This window comes from Rattus norvegicus, chromosome 8 (genome assembly GCF_036323735.1).
Source record: "Rattus norvegicus strain BN/NHsdMcwi chromosome 8, GRCr8, whole genome shotgun sequence".
In the NCBI taxonomy this organism is placed as follows: Eukaryota; Metazoa; Chordata; class Mammalia; order Rodentia; family Muridae; genus Rattus; species Rattus norvegicus.
The window spans coordinates 9769595-9785596 of record NC_086026.1 but is presented as its reverse complement, the minus strand read 5'-3'; the positions used below and the strand labels follow the sequence as shown (position 1 = coordinate 9785596).

The following is a 16002-nucleotide window of genomic DNA, read 5'->3' as shown; positions in this document are numbered from 1 at the left end:
AAGATATGAACACAGTTTCAAGAGGCTTCCTGGATTGTGATATGATAACCACTAAGAAACACAGTGGACAAAACTGGATACCCTCAGAGTGAAATGATTTATCAAAATAAGGTAAGTCATTTCTCATGTCACAAGTATCCATTCCACCGAGAAAAAGCTCTGTGTCTTCTGGGCTTGAAAGCCAGACTGACTCCACCCAGGTTGCCTTGAAGACCACAGAGACCAGGGGGAATTGTTGGCTGATGGACTCTGTCATTTTTTAAATAATGTATGACTGCTAGATTATAGTTTATTCTTCCCCACATTTCTGACTACACTGACAGCTAAGGTAACTATAGCTTGACAGCTAAGAAACAGACCTCTGCACTCAGTTTCTAGCAACTAGTTCAAATGTAAGCTTTCAAACCTAAACTGTTATTAAATGGGTCATATTTTTTCTTCTTGCTAAACTCGCCAATATATGATCCAACTGTAATCACAAACTCTTATTCCTTCTGCTCTAAAACAGCTCATCTTAAAGAATGTTCATGTTGTTAACTCATATTTATCTCTTTTGTAAACTTATAAGCTATAAGAAACCCATTCAGACTTACCTCTCATGGACCAAATAGACTCCAAGCAGGTAAGTACATCTGCCTAAAATTCCCACTTAACTACCTATTCCAGAGGGTGAGCTTCCTCTGGTTTTCACATGTACATGTAAGAAAATTTTTTTCTTTATCCCAAACACACTTAGACTTATTCTCTGCCTATAATAAATATGTATGTATGTTTCAGCATCTTGTTAAGTCCAGGCGCTTACTATACCCGGGACAGCTCCAGAGAAGAAACCTCCAGATGTTCCAATCTCTTCTCACAGATAGACTCTTCTACTGGACTTGTTCCTTCTGACCTATTATTCTCAGACGGTTCCACAAACACTGGACAGCAAAGACAGTCAATTCTAAGACTAGAAAAACCTCCCATACCCACTTTTCTAGGTTTCCTAGAGACATGTCTCCCTAAAACAAGCATGAAGCAGTTAGAGATCACAACAGCCTTATTCCTGCTCCATCATCGCCTCTAATTTTTCTTGTTTAATTAAACCAAAATGGGGAAATGTTAGCATTATGTCTAAGCTCCAACCCCACAGTTAACTTGCAACAGCCAAGCATGCCTGACTCTATAAAGGGGGCTGCTTACCCCCTCCTCCCTCTCTTGCTTCCTCTTGTTCTCTCTTGCTCTTACCTATTCCCTTCCCCCGTTCTGTCCACGAGCCTCTACTCCTCTATACTCTTCTCCTTCTCTACTTTTCTCTACTCTCTCTTTCTCTGCCCTACTACCCTCTTAACTCCCCTCCCCATGCTCTGAATAAACTCTACTCTGTGCTATACTGTTATGTGGCTGGTCCCTCAGGGGGAAGGGATGTCTCAGCATGGGACTGCTGAAGCACTCCCTTTACCACACCTCCATAGAACATACCCCCTCTTTATCTTTTTATAAATACAACATTGGTGCCAAAAAACAGAACATATTCTTTCTTTATCATTTTATAAACACATCATCTGATGTATGGTCAAATAAAATTTTCTACCCTTATGGACCTGTGTAAACTTCTATGATTTCTACCTTGGATTGAGCAATGCATAAAATTTGTTTATTTTGAGATTTTAAATTCTGCTTTTGAGTCAAATTCCTAGAAGCTTTATCAGCCCTGTACGCCTCTGCTTTTCTACATGGTTCTAGCCTCTGCTACAACCTGAAAACATCTTTAAGCATCTTATGATGTACAAAGTGTAAAAGCCACAATTATTTTAAAACATATTTAAAAAGAGATATATTTGTGCAGCTTTCATGCCTGTCATTTAATAAAAAATTATACACAACGTTCTACCCTTACAAGAAACCATAAAAGAAAATTAGAGACACTCAAGATTAGCAACTAATGAAACAATAATAACTAAACTAAAAGAAAATGCCAATCGCTTTAATCATGAGGAAAGGGAGACAACATTAGATAGAAACATAGAAAAGGAACATTTCTCTGTCATTAATTACACACTATTGAATCATTTATTAATAAGTGTATTACTTGATTTTTCTGCTGGCCATTTTATTACACTTATTTGTATTCATATCTCTGACCTTTGGACATTATTTTAAATTATACCATGAAGAAAGCTGTGCGTCTTCCCTGTTTTATGAAGAAAACTAAATTAATTTTGTTGCATTGTTGACTGAAGTAACAACTTATTTCAAGCCACTTTTTAAAAGCTCTGGATACTGCTTTTCCTGAGGGACAAAAATAAGTCACTTTATCATTTTACTTCTCTCTCATTCCCAAATCTAGTCAGTCATTGATACTCTGTGTGTGTGTGTATGTGTGTGTGTGTTGAAATTTTATTTTTTAATTAGACACATTTCTTTATTTGCATTTCAAATGTAATTCCCTTTCCCAGTTTCCTGTCCATAAACTCCCACCCTCCTCCCCCAACATAGGAGTGTTCCTCCCCATTCACCTCCCCTTACCGCCCCCTTCCAATATTCCCCTGCACTGGGGTCCAACCTTGGCAGGACCAAGGACTTCCCCTTCCACTGGTGCCCAAACAAGGCTATTCTCTGCTACATATGCAGTTGGAGCCCTGCGTCAGTCCGTATATAGTCTTTGGGTAGTAGTTTAGTCCCTGGAAGTTCTGGTTGGCATTGTTGCTCTTATGGGGTTGCAAGCCCCTTCATTTCTTTCAATCCTTCCTCTAATTCCCTCAAAGGGGGTCCAGTTCTCAGTTCTGTGGTTTGTTGCTAGCATTGACCTCTGTATTTGACATGCTCTGGATGTGTCTCTCAGGAGAGGTCTATATTCAGTCCCTTTCAACATGCACTTTTTAACTTCATCAATCTTATTTATTCTTCTGCTGTATATGTGGGGGGAGGATGGGGGGGTAAGGGGTGTTGGATCAGCCCCTGTGTGCCCTTTGGTGTGTATGCTCTTTGGTTGGTGACTTAGTCTCTGGCATCTCCCAAGGGTCTGAGTTAGTTGAGACTGTTGTTCTTCCAAAGGGTTGCCATTCCCTTCAGCTCCTTCAATCCTTCCCCTAATTCTTGCATAGGGGTACCAACTTTAATTTAATGCTTGGCTGTAAGTATCTACAGCTTTCTTAGTCAGCTGCTGGTAGAGCCTCTCAGAAGACAGCTTTGCTAGTCTCCTTTCTGTAAGCACATCATATCATCAGTAATAGTGTCAGGCTTTGGTGTCTCCCTACCCCCATGAGATGGATCCCAAGTTGGGCTTGTCCTTCAGTCATTACGCCATTGCTGTCCCTGCACTTCTTTAGACAGGAATAACTCTGGGTCAGGAAATGTGATGGTTGGTGGGTAACCTTGACCCTCCACTTGGGTCCATGTCTGTCTACTGGAGGTGGTCTCTTCAGGTTCCATTTCCCTACTGTTAGTCATTTCAGCCAAGGTCACCCCCCCCATTGAGTCTTAGGAGTCTCTCACATCCCAGGTCTCTGGGACTTTCTAAAGTGTCCCCCAATTCCCATACCCGTAGACACAAGGTATTTCCATTCATTCTCCTGGCCCTCTGGGCTTCTCTCCTGTTCCTCGCCCACAAACCTGATCCTGCCCCTTCTCCCCTGTTGTTGTAAAAATATAAAAAATAAAAAAGTATGGTTGTCTTTTACCTTGCTAGGTTCAACACCTCAGTGCCCCAAGATATCTGCTAGATATCTTGGCGGAAACACATCCCAACTCTGCTGCAGCCCAGTGTCTCCTGCCGCCGCACCCTTTCCTACACTCAAACCATCACATAAAAGAACACACAACACAATCATCTTTGACCCAATTGATAAGATATAATTGCCCACTTAAACATACCAAGCCCGGTACCATCCATCCCTTAAGAACATTAATAACAACCTGTAAATACACAGAGCAGAATCTTAATGTCAGCCTCCATTGTCCTGCCACGGCTTCTCCCTCCTCCCTCCTCTCTCCTCCTTTCTGTTCTAGTCTCCTCCTCTTCCTTCAAACTTCTCTCCTGCCCATCCTTCCTTCTCCTCCAATGACAGGCCTCCTTCTATTTTGTACCTGCCCCTCACCTGTATTTTACAAATTTAATGGGGAGAAGGTTCCGTTGAAGTCACCTGATTCCTTAGTAGTGACTAGGCAGACATCCTTGGGGCAGTGAAATTAGCATCAAAATACAGGTAACTCCAGGGCAAACCACAGCATTCCCCTTCCCCCTTTTTACCCCAAACAGATTCATCCCTCTCTCTGCCTCCCATAATTATTTTGTTCCCCCTTCTAAATGAGATTGAAGCATCCTCACTTGGGCCTTCCTTCTTGTTAAACTTCTGATGGACTGTGGGTTGTATACTGAGCACTCTTTACTTTTTAGCTACTATCAGGCTCTACATTTTGCAGAAGAGAGCTTTCTTGTACCTGCCTGAGTGTGGCAGTCTGACCTGGTTTTCTTCTGATCAATAAGCAAAATGCTCAGCTCCTTCTCCAGTGCCATGTTTGCCTGCAGGTTTCCATGCTTCCTGCTATGATAATAATGGAGGAAACTTCTGAAACTGTAAGCCAGCCCCTGTATGTTTGCCTTTATAAGAGTTGCTTAGGTCATGGTGTCTATTCACATTAATGTAAACCTTAACTAAGACAGTAACCAACTGCAGGAGGTAATCCATGCCTGTGACTATAAACTTGGCCAAAAGCCCACAGCTCAAGTAGAGGGACCTAGTACTGCTGTTTTGCTATATATACATGTTGTTATCTAAGTATTTGTTCATACCAATAGATCAGTGCTGCTCTCAATATTGATCCGAGAAGTTTCTTTTTGCAGTAGGCAGTAGTTACAACAGGTCTAAGGGTTGAGAATAAGAGTGCAGCTTTAAATTAGGCACTACCAATTCTCAAAAGACTTGGAGAACATTGTGGAAGAGAAAGCACAAAGAATGTAAGAGCTGGAGACATGGTGCTTGCATGCAGGAACTCACTGCAGCTATGATTATCTGCACAAGAAGAGCAATTGATGCTACTGGGTGAAGGTGGTCATTTTTCCTTTATGAGTGTGGGCACTGGTAGGTTGCTCATGAGCATACAGGCAGCACTAATTGGGTTCAGTGGATTTTTTATTTTTGAGAGAGAGAGAGAGAGAGAGAGAGAGAGAGAGAGAGAGAGAGAGAGAGAGAACTGTTTGGGAAAAACTATTTGTTGTTTGAATTACAAGTTTAGAAGTCAAGGTCTCTTTTTAAATGGTAAATCATCACTTAGGAAAACTAAAAACATGAGAGATAGGGGTGTTGTCAGAAAATAAATTATAGAAGCAAGAACTCAGATAACATTTTCCCAATGCTAGTATTTTTAAAAAAATTCCTCTTTGAAATTCCATTTAGACTCTCAGGTTTTGGCTCTCTTTGCCAACGTTATAGTATGAGCTTGTAGTATGAGAAAGGATAGTCCCAATCAGAAGATGCACTTGTGGGGGTCCCTGCAAATTCATACTATCCATAAAGAAATGATCATGACAGACAAGAAGGAATTCCACTTCAACATGACCAGCACTGCTTCAAACATCTAGAGTTGGTCACCAGGCAGCTTTATTTAGAGATATTTATATACAGTAAATTTTTGGGAAAAAGTTTTTACTGCTAACAATTATCTCAATCATATGTGAACAATAAATGTTAAGGCGAGGCTACATAAAAAGCACTTTTTTTGCAAAGCACATGTAGCCTCTACCATGCAAATGAGTTTTATAGCTTAGGAGCAAACATCTGCTGTGGTCCCCATCATATTGATGAGGTAGAGGTCACCAGTCTATAAGGAACATGTGATATCTCTCTTAAGGATGGGTTCTATTGACTGAAAAGCAATGCTTATGATAAAGGTCTAGAGAGGAAGAGGTTGGGATAAACGTTAATAGTCTAGGAGAATCAGGTGTGGCCAGGTCCTACAGATAGAAAAGGTTACCAGGTTATTAACTACATCCACTCTCAGCTTTCGGAGGTGGAAAATATACTGACACATCATTTTGTTGTAGAGACAAGTCTGGTGTTTAACATTTCTGGTTTCTCTAGTGTTTATCTGTGAGCACAAACAAGACCTTATGTGTTTTACAATGACTGGTCCTTTCAAGCCCCAAATAGAATCATTATCTAGGGAACAAGGATTCAATATAGTGGATGACAGTTCTATGAAAATAGCATAGGACTAGCATTCCTTGAGGCAGAGCTCATCAGCCGCTGACCCTGTGTATTTGCAAAATAGTTCTGTTTTCGTTATTTCTGGCAATGGATATTTGCTGTGTTCTTTCTGGAGCAGAGGGAGTTTCTAAAACCCTCCCATTCAAATGCCATATTCTCAATAATCTGAAACCTATAAGGGTTGTATATCAGTAGAACATTTGCAAAGAGTTAAGAAGAATCTTGGCATTCACTTTTCTTTGTTTTATTTCTGATAATGATAGAACATATTTTTGTGACACATTTCAATAAATTAACGTTTTATAGAACTGTGATGTTTTACTGCATAATAATGTTAATACAAACATAAAAATATGTTCATTTTATTTCTCTTTTTTTCTTCCCCTGCCTCCCTCATTTTATTTCTCATACCATATGGCAGGGGCCTCATATTTCACTATCAGAGAAAGGAAATAAGTTATCTGTGTAATAGCATTGGGCATTACCTACCTCAAGTGGAAAAAAAAATCACTGAAGCAATTATACTTAGAAAATGGGTATTGCATCAGAATACCCAAGATACAATTTATAGATAAAATGAAGCTCAAGAAGAAAGACCAAAGTGTGGATGATTCAGTACTTCTTAGAAGGGGGAACAAAATACTTGTAGGAGGAAATATGGAGACAAATTTGGAGCAGAGACTGAAGAAAGGCCATCCAAAGAGTGCCACACATAGGGATCCATCTCACAAGCAGTCACCAATCCCAGTCACCATTGGGGATGCCAAGAGGTGCATGCTGACAGGAGCCTGATATAGTTTTCTCCTGAGAGGTTCTGCCAGAGCCTGACAAATACAGTGGTAGAAGTTCACAACCAAATATTGCAGTGAGAACCAGATCTCCAATGGAGAAGTTAGAGAAAGGACTGAGGTAGCTGAGGGGGCTTACAACCCCATAGGAAGAACGACGATATCAACAAACCAGACCCCCCCCCCCCAGAGCTCCCAGGGACATGTTACAGATAACATGAAGCTCAAGAATAAGAAAGACCAACAGATGGCTCCAGCTGCATATGTAGCAGAAGATGGCCTTATTGGGCATCAATGGGAGGAGAGGCCTTGGTCCTGTGAAACCTCAATGCCCCAGTGTAGGGGAATGCCAGGGTTGGGAGGCAGAAGGGAGTAAGTGGGTGGGTGGGTGAGCACCCTCATGGAGGCAGGGAGTGAGTGGATGGGATAAGGTTTTTCAGGAGAGGAAATCTGGAAAGGGGATAATATTTGAAATGTAGATAAAGAAAATATCCAATAAAAATGAAAAAATGGGGGTTGCAAATGCATTAATGACATTTGTACTTAGTGTCTTACCCATTATTGCTACTTAAAGGAAACATAGGATTAAAAGTTATTGTTACTGAACAATAAATAATGAACTGCTAGAAAAAATAGGTAGAGAAATTACTTAGAAGCTATAACATCACCTTAAGAAAACAACTGGCTAAAGGTATGGAAGAATCAGACATACTCAGTCATGATGTAACTGAAAATTACATCTTGGTTCAAGTGTTGCTAATAGAATTAGCTTCTGGGACAGATTTCTATAACAGGCACTGTGCTAATTACTGAACCTGAAATGGTGAAGATACATCTCAATCTCTGTGAACTTCCAAGTAGAGGAGAATCATAAAGAAATATTTATTTAGTGTGATACTTGCTAATAGATGGCTGCCTTTTTGAGTTATTTTAGCAGCTTTGTTATCCTTAAGAACAGTACAAAATTCATTGAGCTACTTAAGACCTGTATGGTTGGGAGTGTTCTCAAAGGTAATGAGGTGAATAAAGTTTCACAGTTGATAATTATGGAATTATGGTCATGTTTTATGAAAATATTCTACTATATCCAACTGGACAAATAGCACAAATGACTGTCCACATTTAGACTGTTCTCATCATAAGGGTAGTCTATACCAATCTGGGAACAAATTGTCCTCTTAATGATGTAATTGCTATTTATGGTTTCTAGTTTTTATAGACTTTCTGAAAGATTTTTTAAAGTATTTTAAAAATTTGAAAACATTAATAATAAAATATTGTCATTAACGCTGCTTCTACCTCATAACTGCAATTTTCCTACTATCATGAATTGTAATATAAATATCTATGTTTTCCAATGGTCTTAGGTGACCCACAGGTTAGAACCATTGCTCTGACTCTATGAGACTACTAAGACCCAAAGAATTACACCAGAATAAAATGTTTTGAATCCCCAAGTTCACTAGCACTAGAAAGTTAGGTAAAATCCTCCCATGAAAAATTCTACAAAGTTTGCTAGGCTCGACCCAACAACACAGCACCACAATGAAGAGAAAGTCTCTGTGGCAACCTTATAAAGAGAAATGTAACTTGGCCACTGATGCAGAAGTCAAAGTGTTGAGCCCTTAAATAAGAAGGAAAATGAGGATGTACTTTGTGAAAGTAAGAAACATGGTACTGTTCCAAGTACTTGAATGACTGACATGCAGAAACAACAATTTGAAATCAAGTATGGAAGTTCACATTACTGTTGGCAGTTACTTTCAGTGTCAGCAGAACTTTCAAAGGTAATCACTTGGAATCAGTATAGTAATTCTTTACCTTGGAAAGCAATGAACTATAAACTGTAAGACAAAAACCGTGTGGCCAAAATGTTTAAGGTAGAAAGATTTTCAACACCATATTTTATTCCAAGATTACATTCACTTTGAATGTACAACTGTAACTTAAGAGAGTTAATGCTTATTATCATCCTGATTAAATTTTGGTATGAATTTGAATAGGCATTAGGCCATCAAATGTAATCTATGAACACACTTTAAATTTTAAATATAAAGATAGGCTATCACCACCTTTGTTTATGTAAGTACCATGTCAGGGAGATAAAAATTCATAGAATTTGTTTTTGATTTGGTCTTTGTTTTTACTCAGTTAGGAGCTCTTCCAGAATGATAGAAGAAAATAAAAAAAAGGAGTAAGAGATGAAGGGAAGAAAATTTCCCTTCAATAAAATCAAGTCCTATTTTTAACAAGTCTCAAGAAGGTAAAACAATTAAAATCAGAAGTTAAAGTGTTTTAGTAATAGTTTCATCCTAAAGAGATTATAAAGTTCAACTAATGCTATATTGAATGTAAACATGCTTTCCTGTAAAGTCTAGATCTTACTGTGAAGGGTTACCTTTTGGAGTTGCTCTCTTGGAGACATTTCTTAAACTTATATTTTAATTTCAAATACAGAAGAGTGAAGCTCACAGAACAATGGATTCGATCAATCTGACAATGATCCCAAAGTAACACTCTATATTCTAGTATGTATGTAATTGCTACAAAATTTATTGCTTCAGATTATCAAGATATTAAACAGATATATAATTGTATATTAGACTTGGTTGTCAAATGCAAACTTGAGCCAAACACAATGAACATATATTCAATTTTTCTTAGTATACGAAAAACGGAATATTGTTTCAATCTGTGGTTGCCCTCAAACAACCCAGTTTTCATGCATAGTCTATACCAATGCAGAATTAAGTGTTATGGGATTTTAGACAATTTTGATTATGCAACTACTCTTCCTTAAGACACTACCTGAACAAAGGTGGACCACATTTTAACTCAGGTTTGAAGATCACTACAGGAATGTCCATTAACTTTGAATTCATTTCATATGTTAATCCTTTTCTATATTTAATAATTATATATATATACATATATATACACACACACACAGATATATATATACATATATATATATATACTTTCAAATTCAGGAGATAATATTCAAATACTTCTATATACATACTCTAATGAGGTAAAACAAGACAAAATGTAATGGAGAAATGTTAAGAAAATTTTTCCCCACAGGAATGACAACAGTCTCAGTAGTGTGCTTCAGTATTTTGTTTGTTACACTGTAGTACTCAGTACAGGCCATAAGGAAAGGAAAACAGAATTTAAGAAGAAAGAAAAAACTGAGAGATGTCATAAAAAGATGCCATATTTGTGAATAGACTTCAGAGATCACAGAAATTTGCATGTTAGAAAACCAGAATGCAGAGAGCCACAGTGATAAATGCTGTTCTTAGGTAACAAGGTCATAGTGCCTGGCAAGACCACAGGATGTACTAATTTAGCCATGGGACAGAGATGTAACTGGCTTAGTCATGGATCCAGTGTGGTTCTGGAGATGCTAATCATAGGACCATTTTCCCCCATCAGTGAAGTTAGATGAAATGGCATCTTGACATTAGTGGAACTAAGCCTATGCCTGTGGTGGTAAGGAAATGGGCTTTATAATTGGATATAGTATTTTCTTCACAATAACATAATGAACATGTTTAAAAAGCAAACAAAGTAATAGAACTAAGCCAAAAACCAGCATAAGTAAAGGCAACAAATCCCAAGTAGATGGAGCCAGTTGGGTCTTGATAACAAGGATATGTCAAGAGACACTACCATAAGCCAATGGTCAACAAGAATAGCAAAAAAAGAAGAGGATTTGATAATGTAACACTGTTGGGAGGGGATTGTTTTTGCTTCTGTTTTTCCTTTTTGGAAGAAATGGTTTATTCCTAGATTTATTAACATTATTATTTAAACACACTGCACTAAGAAATACTTAACAGCCCCATATAAGTGACTCATCATTACTGGCTTTAAGAATGCCAGAGGAACATCTACTGAGCTTTCTTTTTATTAAGTACATAAAAGAAAGAGCAGAGAACCCTGTCTGTGAGCTTAAAAAGAATATACTCTGTGACTGACATCTGAGAGTCTGATTTTGAAGCTGCATGAAAATATACTTTGATTTTGAAAATACACCTGAAAATTCATACTTTCATGTGTAAAAGTATTTTCACTTAGGTAAATTTTATTTGCAAAGTTACCACAAATTAAGATTTACAAATGTAGCATAGGAAATGACACTAATTCTGAGTTATGCAAACTATATGATTTCTGAGATGTAAATCAGTGGTCTTAAAACCTAAAATGCCAATATCTTTTCAAGCAATTAAAGCATGCCTCTTGCACAGCAGAACAACTTTTTTTTTTTCAGAAACAAGGATGCTTATTCTCTCGTTAAAGCTGACATAAACATACATTTTGAAATTATTGATATCAAAAGTTCTATCATTTCTTTGCACGATTAATTAACTTGGAATATTTTGCTGAAGTTGTAAAACAACATGATGGTTTAAATTTAGCGCCCATGCTATATGCTAAACCCTGGAATCTCACTGCAGCTCCAGGTTAAACATATAAGGGATTAGTGAACTTTTCTGTTTATTGTTACATTGTTCACAGCACTCAGGAACCAGTCTAGATGACCAACAATGAATGGTTATAGAAAATATTGGGTCTATGCATAATGAAATTATACTCAGTTGTCAAGAATGAAATCAGAGCAACTGTATGAAAATGGATGGAACTAGAGGTAATATGGAAAGTAAAATTAGCCAAATCCAGAGAGACAAATATTGTATGTTTTCTTCTCTCATACTAAATCTAGATGTTTCTATATGTGTGCAACATTACATATATATATGTTTATGAGTGTGTGTGTGTGTGTGTGTGTGTGAGAGAGAGAGAGAGAGAGAGAGAGAGAGAGAGAGAGAGAGAGAGAGAGAGATGGCTCTGAAGGAAGCAATTTTAAGGGAGAAGAGAGTACTACAGAATGGGTGTAAACTGAAAACAAAAGGGAGACTTTCCCGCAGGAAAGCTAGAACAGGACTTGGAGGCAATTGGAGAGGGCTATGGAATAGGAAATAAAATATAATGACAAACATGAATAAAAAATAAACCACAAGAAAACCTACTACTTGCTATGCCGACTTAATAATGACCAATTTCTTAAAGGTAGAAATTTCTATATCATTTATGTTGGGGAACAGACACTAATATTGTAGAAAAAGTATTTTTAAAGTATCATTTCACATTGTAAGGACATCACTCAGTGAGTTATATGTTAAGATAACACTCAGGCTTGGTGCAATTTAGAATGATAGTTAAATAAAAAAATGTAAAACGATTTTAAATCTATTAAATGTGAACCAGAAAATGAGTGCCAAGTTGTAACTAAAGCTAAGTCTCAAGATGACAGTGAAAACAAATAGAACCAGAAATTTAAAAAAAAATTAGCTGCAACTTAGCAATTTAATGTGCTCCAATACCTTCTTAGTAAAAAAGATATAGTGCATGTACATAATATTATACACAATAATAGTAAAGCCAAACTATTCTTGGTGTGTTGACCAGAAGGATGAAAAAGTGTATTTTGGCAAATTTCTAGCCACACAAAGGTGAAGTGAAACCATTTAACCAGCAAGCAGAAAACAGTAGGAATTCAATTCTTACACCTACGGTGTACAATGTGAATTTCTCATCTATTTCTAATTTATCTTCATGTCATATAATATGCAGTATATAAGCAACTTTCACTTCAGAAAAATTTTTCCTTCTATAAAGTACACATTTGTGAACACTAATATTTTCCATCCTTTTATAGATTTAACAGGCATAAATCTGTAATTTTTATCTACACAAGAAAATATTACATGTTCTGGATTATTCAAGATGAATTTATATTCAATAAAATGTTGGCAAAATGTATTTCATATTTTAAACTTCTGGGACAGCATATATCGATAGTTGTTCTTTAATAGAAGGAGCATTTTATTGTGCTAAGATATAATAATATAATTTTAACCAATTGTACCAGGCATAATTTTAGAGCACTCATGCAAATATTACTTTTAGAAATGATTAGAATACCATGGGTCCCTGTATTTGTTGAACTGAATGATCTGACAGTAAAATTCAGTTAAAGCTCTTGGCATTGGTGACACCTCTTCCCACTCTGACCTACTACTGTGGTAGACCTGCACCTCATCTGTGATCTCATCTGGTGCATAGTCTCCACCTAATATGTAAATCTTATCCTCAATCCCAATTGCACCTGCATTAAAGCCTGCACACTCAAAAGAGCCTTCTCCTTTCCAAACACAAGTATCAGGACAAAAACTATACACCTTATAGGTGGAAAGATCACATATATAAAGGGTGCAGTTTACTGGGACAGCTTTAATTAAAGTAGCATGAAAAAACTGCCCAAACTCTGCTACTAGTTCAGACCACTGGTCAGTTGTAGCATTGTATTTAAAAAAGCAATCAAGTGATGGATTGAAAGCATCGGCAATCTCTACCTCAGATCCAAGGACATAAATGACATTCTGGCATGCACTGGCTTCTGGGTAATAGATGCCTCTGGGTAAAGGGCTAACTGATGTCCACTCTTTGGACAGTGGATCATAAGATTCAACATCTAAGAGACTTTTAATGTCCTGGGATCCTCTAGTCTTTCCACCTATAACAAATAATCGATTGAGAGCCGTGACTGATGTATGCATGGTTCTTGGGGTTTTCATGGTTGAAACGAAGAAAAACTCATTTTTTATTGGACAGTAGCACCAGGTCTGGTCAGTGGCATCATGGTAAGACTCTGCAATATGAAGTCGAACCTTTCTACAGCACTTTCCTTTGCAACCCCCTGTCAAGAATATTTTCTCTCCATAGCTAGACAGACTAGATCCTGGCAAATCAATCAGATGTGATTGTGACAATATTTTCCAGGAGTCAGTTTTAATATTATAGCAAAATGTATATTGATTTTCTCCATTTTCCTCAGTTTTATGGATGAATATATATTTTTCAGTTGTTGATGGTCGAGCATCAGGAAAGAGGCCACTAGAACCTTGCACACGTTTAATAGCATCCACGATTGTCTCAAAACAGTTTGTGCTTTTGAGTAAATACTCTTCATTGAGCAAACAGTCTTGAAGTGAGGCCTCAGATAACTGATGTAATCTTACTTTTGCAATCAAGTGAGGCAGGTGCTTTTGCCTGGACTCTACATTGTATTTAATCCATGTGAGGACAGCCTTCAGGACCATTTCTTCTTCAGGTACATTCAATTCATCTGATTCCAGACACTTTTGCAGCACTCCAAAATTCATCTCTAAAAAGTCTCTGGATTTGAACAACAAATGAAAGTGATGTTGCACAAAATATAAAGTGTGACTGAACAACTGGGCAGAGCCGTAGCTGTCTGACAGAGATAACAAATGCAAACAATTGACCAGACTGATGCTTTTTATTAAAAAGTCACTGCAAGCTTTGGACAGGAAGGAAACTTGAAGAAAGGATGACAACTGGAAGAACATTTCCACGTTATCATCTGTTATTCTTGTTTTTCCGGTATAGGCATAGTCAAGAAATGCTTTTACAGCTTTGGAGGACAAGTTAGTAATGGTAACACTTCCGTCATCTCTTTCTTTCATGTTTACTTCAAACATAGCCCTGAAAAATATTAAAAAAAAAAAAAAAGAAGCACAAGTAAACAGAAGTATTTGAACTATTTCCAACACATGCCTTTTTACTACTTACTTAATTTAGGATACATTTATAAGATTTAATGGCATCCTAAGGAATTATTTTAACATTTAAAATAACTATATGGCATACTACTTATCTGCTGAGATATTATGTAACTTTCATAATAAAAACATATACAGTATAGCTGAGATACAGAAAGAAATAAAACAAGGTTGTAAAGTGGTTCAAATTTTATACATTGGCTAGTTCTTACATATAACTCAGTTTTTTTCCCCAATGGCAAATTAATTATATCTGTGATCAAAACTAAAATTTCTCAACATACTCTGCTCAAGGTCTTAGACTTAAAAAATTTACATCAAACACAGAAAATGAGAGGCCCACTGCCACCATTGATTTTGTATTGGTCTGTGGAGAAATCTGTCAAATCAGAGTCATACCGAAAAGGGGACCAAGGAAGCAATATCCAAAATCCAAGCCATACAAAGTCAAAAAGCCAAACCTACATTTTTGTGGTAAAAATCACAGAAAGACAGAGACTGTTCCCTAAATTGGAGTAATTATGCCAGCTTGGAAATTAAAAGGCAAATCTAGGGAATTGGGACTATTTTGAACTCAGGAGAGACAGAAATATTATTTGTAGAGATCCTAATTTCATAACTGTGCTGATAAATATTAAAAAAAAATGCTGTGCCGATCTGACTGAGAATGACATCCCCACCCCCCAATTGGGAAAGGTTTGAATACCTGGTCCCCAGTTGGTATAACAATCTGGGAAGGACTAAATGGTAGCCTTATGCAAGAGGTGTGTCAATGGGGGAGATACGAGGTTTCAAAACAGTGGTGCCATTATGAGTGTGTTCTCTCATATTTTTGCTACTGTGCCTTTGCTCTCCCATCACTGACCCTAACCTTCTGAAACTGTAAGCTAAATTAGACACTTTCTTTTATAAGTTGTTTTGGTCATGTTTTCTTACCACAGCTTAGAAAAGTAACTAAGAAAAATACTTTGGGCGCTATACGAGTGAGTATCCAAAAACTTGTACTTGGTGGTATTGGGGCTATCTTCCCTCCATGGCCTCTGCATCAGCTCCTGTTTCTTGCCCTGTGTGAGTTCCAGTCCTGACTTCCTTTGGTGATGAACAGCAATGTGGCAGTGTAAGCAAAATAAACTCTTTCCTCCCCAACTTGCTTCTTGGTCGTGATGTTTTGTCCAGGAATAGAAACCCTTTCTAAGACAAATTGCTACCAGCATAGAGGGTATTCCTGTGACAACCTGACCATGTTTTGGTGAGGACTGTGGAAGGACTTTGGAACTTTGAACTAGAAGAGCCACTGGAATATTAGGAGCTCTGTGGGATGCTCTGTAGGAGCTTGGACAATAATGTTGAGAACAGTGCAGAGATGGGGGCCTG

At 37.5% G+C, this 16002-nt stretch overlaps 1 protein-coding gene across 7 annotated transcripts in view; it reads right to left on the bottom strand.

The window, feature by feature from the left end:
* Positions 1–5560: 5560 nt before the first annotated feature.
* Kbtbd3 (kelch repeat and BTB domain containing 3) overlaps positions 5561–16002 on the bottom strand; it is a 30808-nt gene continuing 20366 nt past the window's right edge. For 5 of the 7 annotated variants that reach the window (XM_006242478.5, XM_006242477.5, XM_006242476.4 and 2 more), the window contains one exon: positions 5561–14551. In XM_006242478.5, coding sequence (XP_006242540.1) covers positions 12949–14547 — 1599 coding nt within the window. In that variant the 5' untranslated portion in view covers positions 14548–14551 and the 3' untranslated portion in view covers positions 5561–12948. The remainder of the gene's footprint in view (positions 14552–16002) is intronic. The other 2 variants (XM_006242474.5, NM_001108121.1) reach the window with 2 other exon arrangements.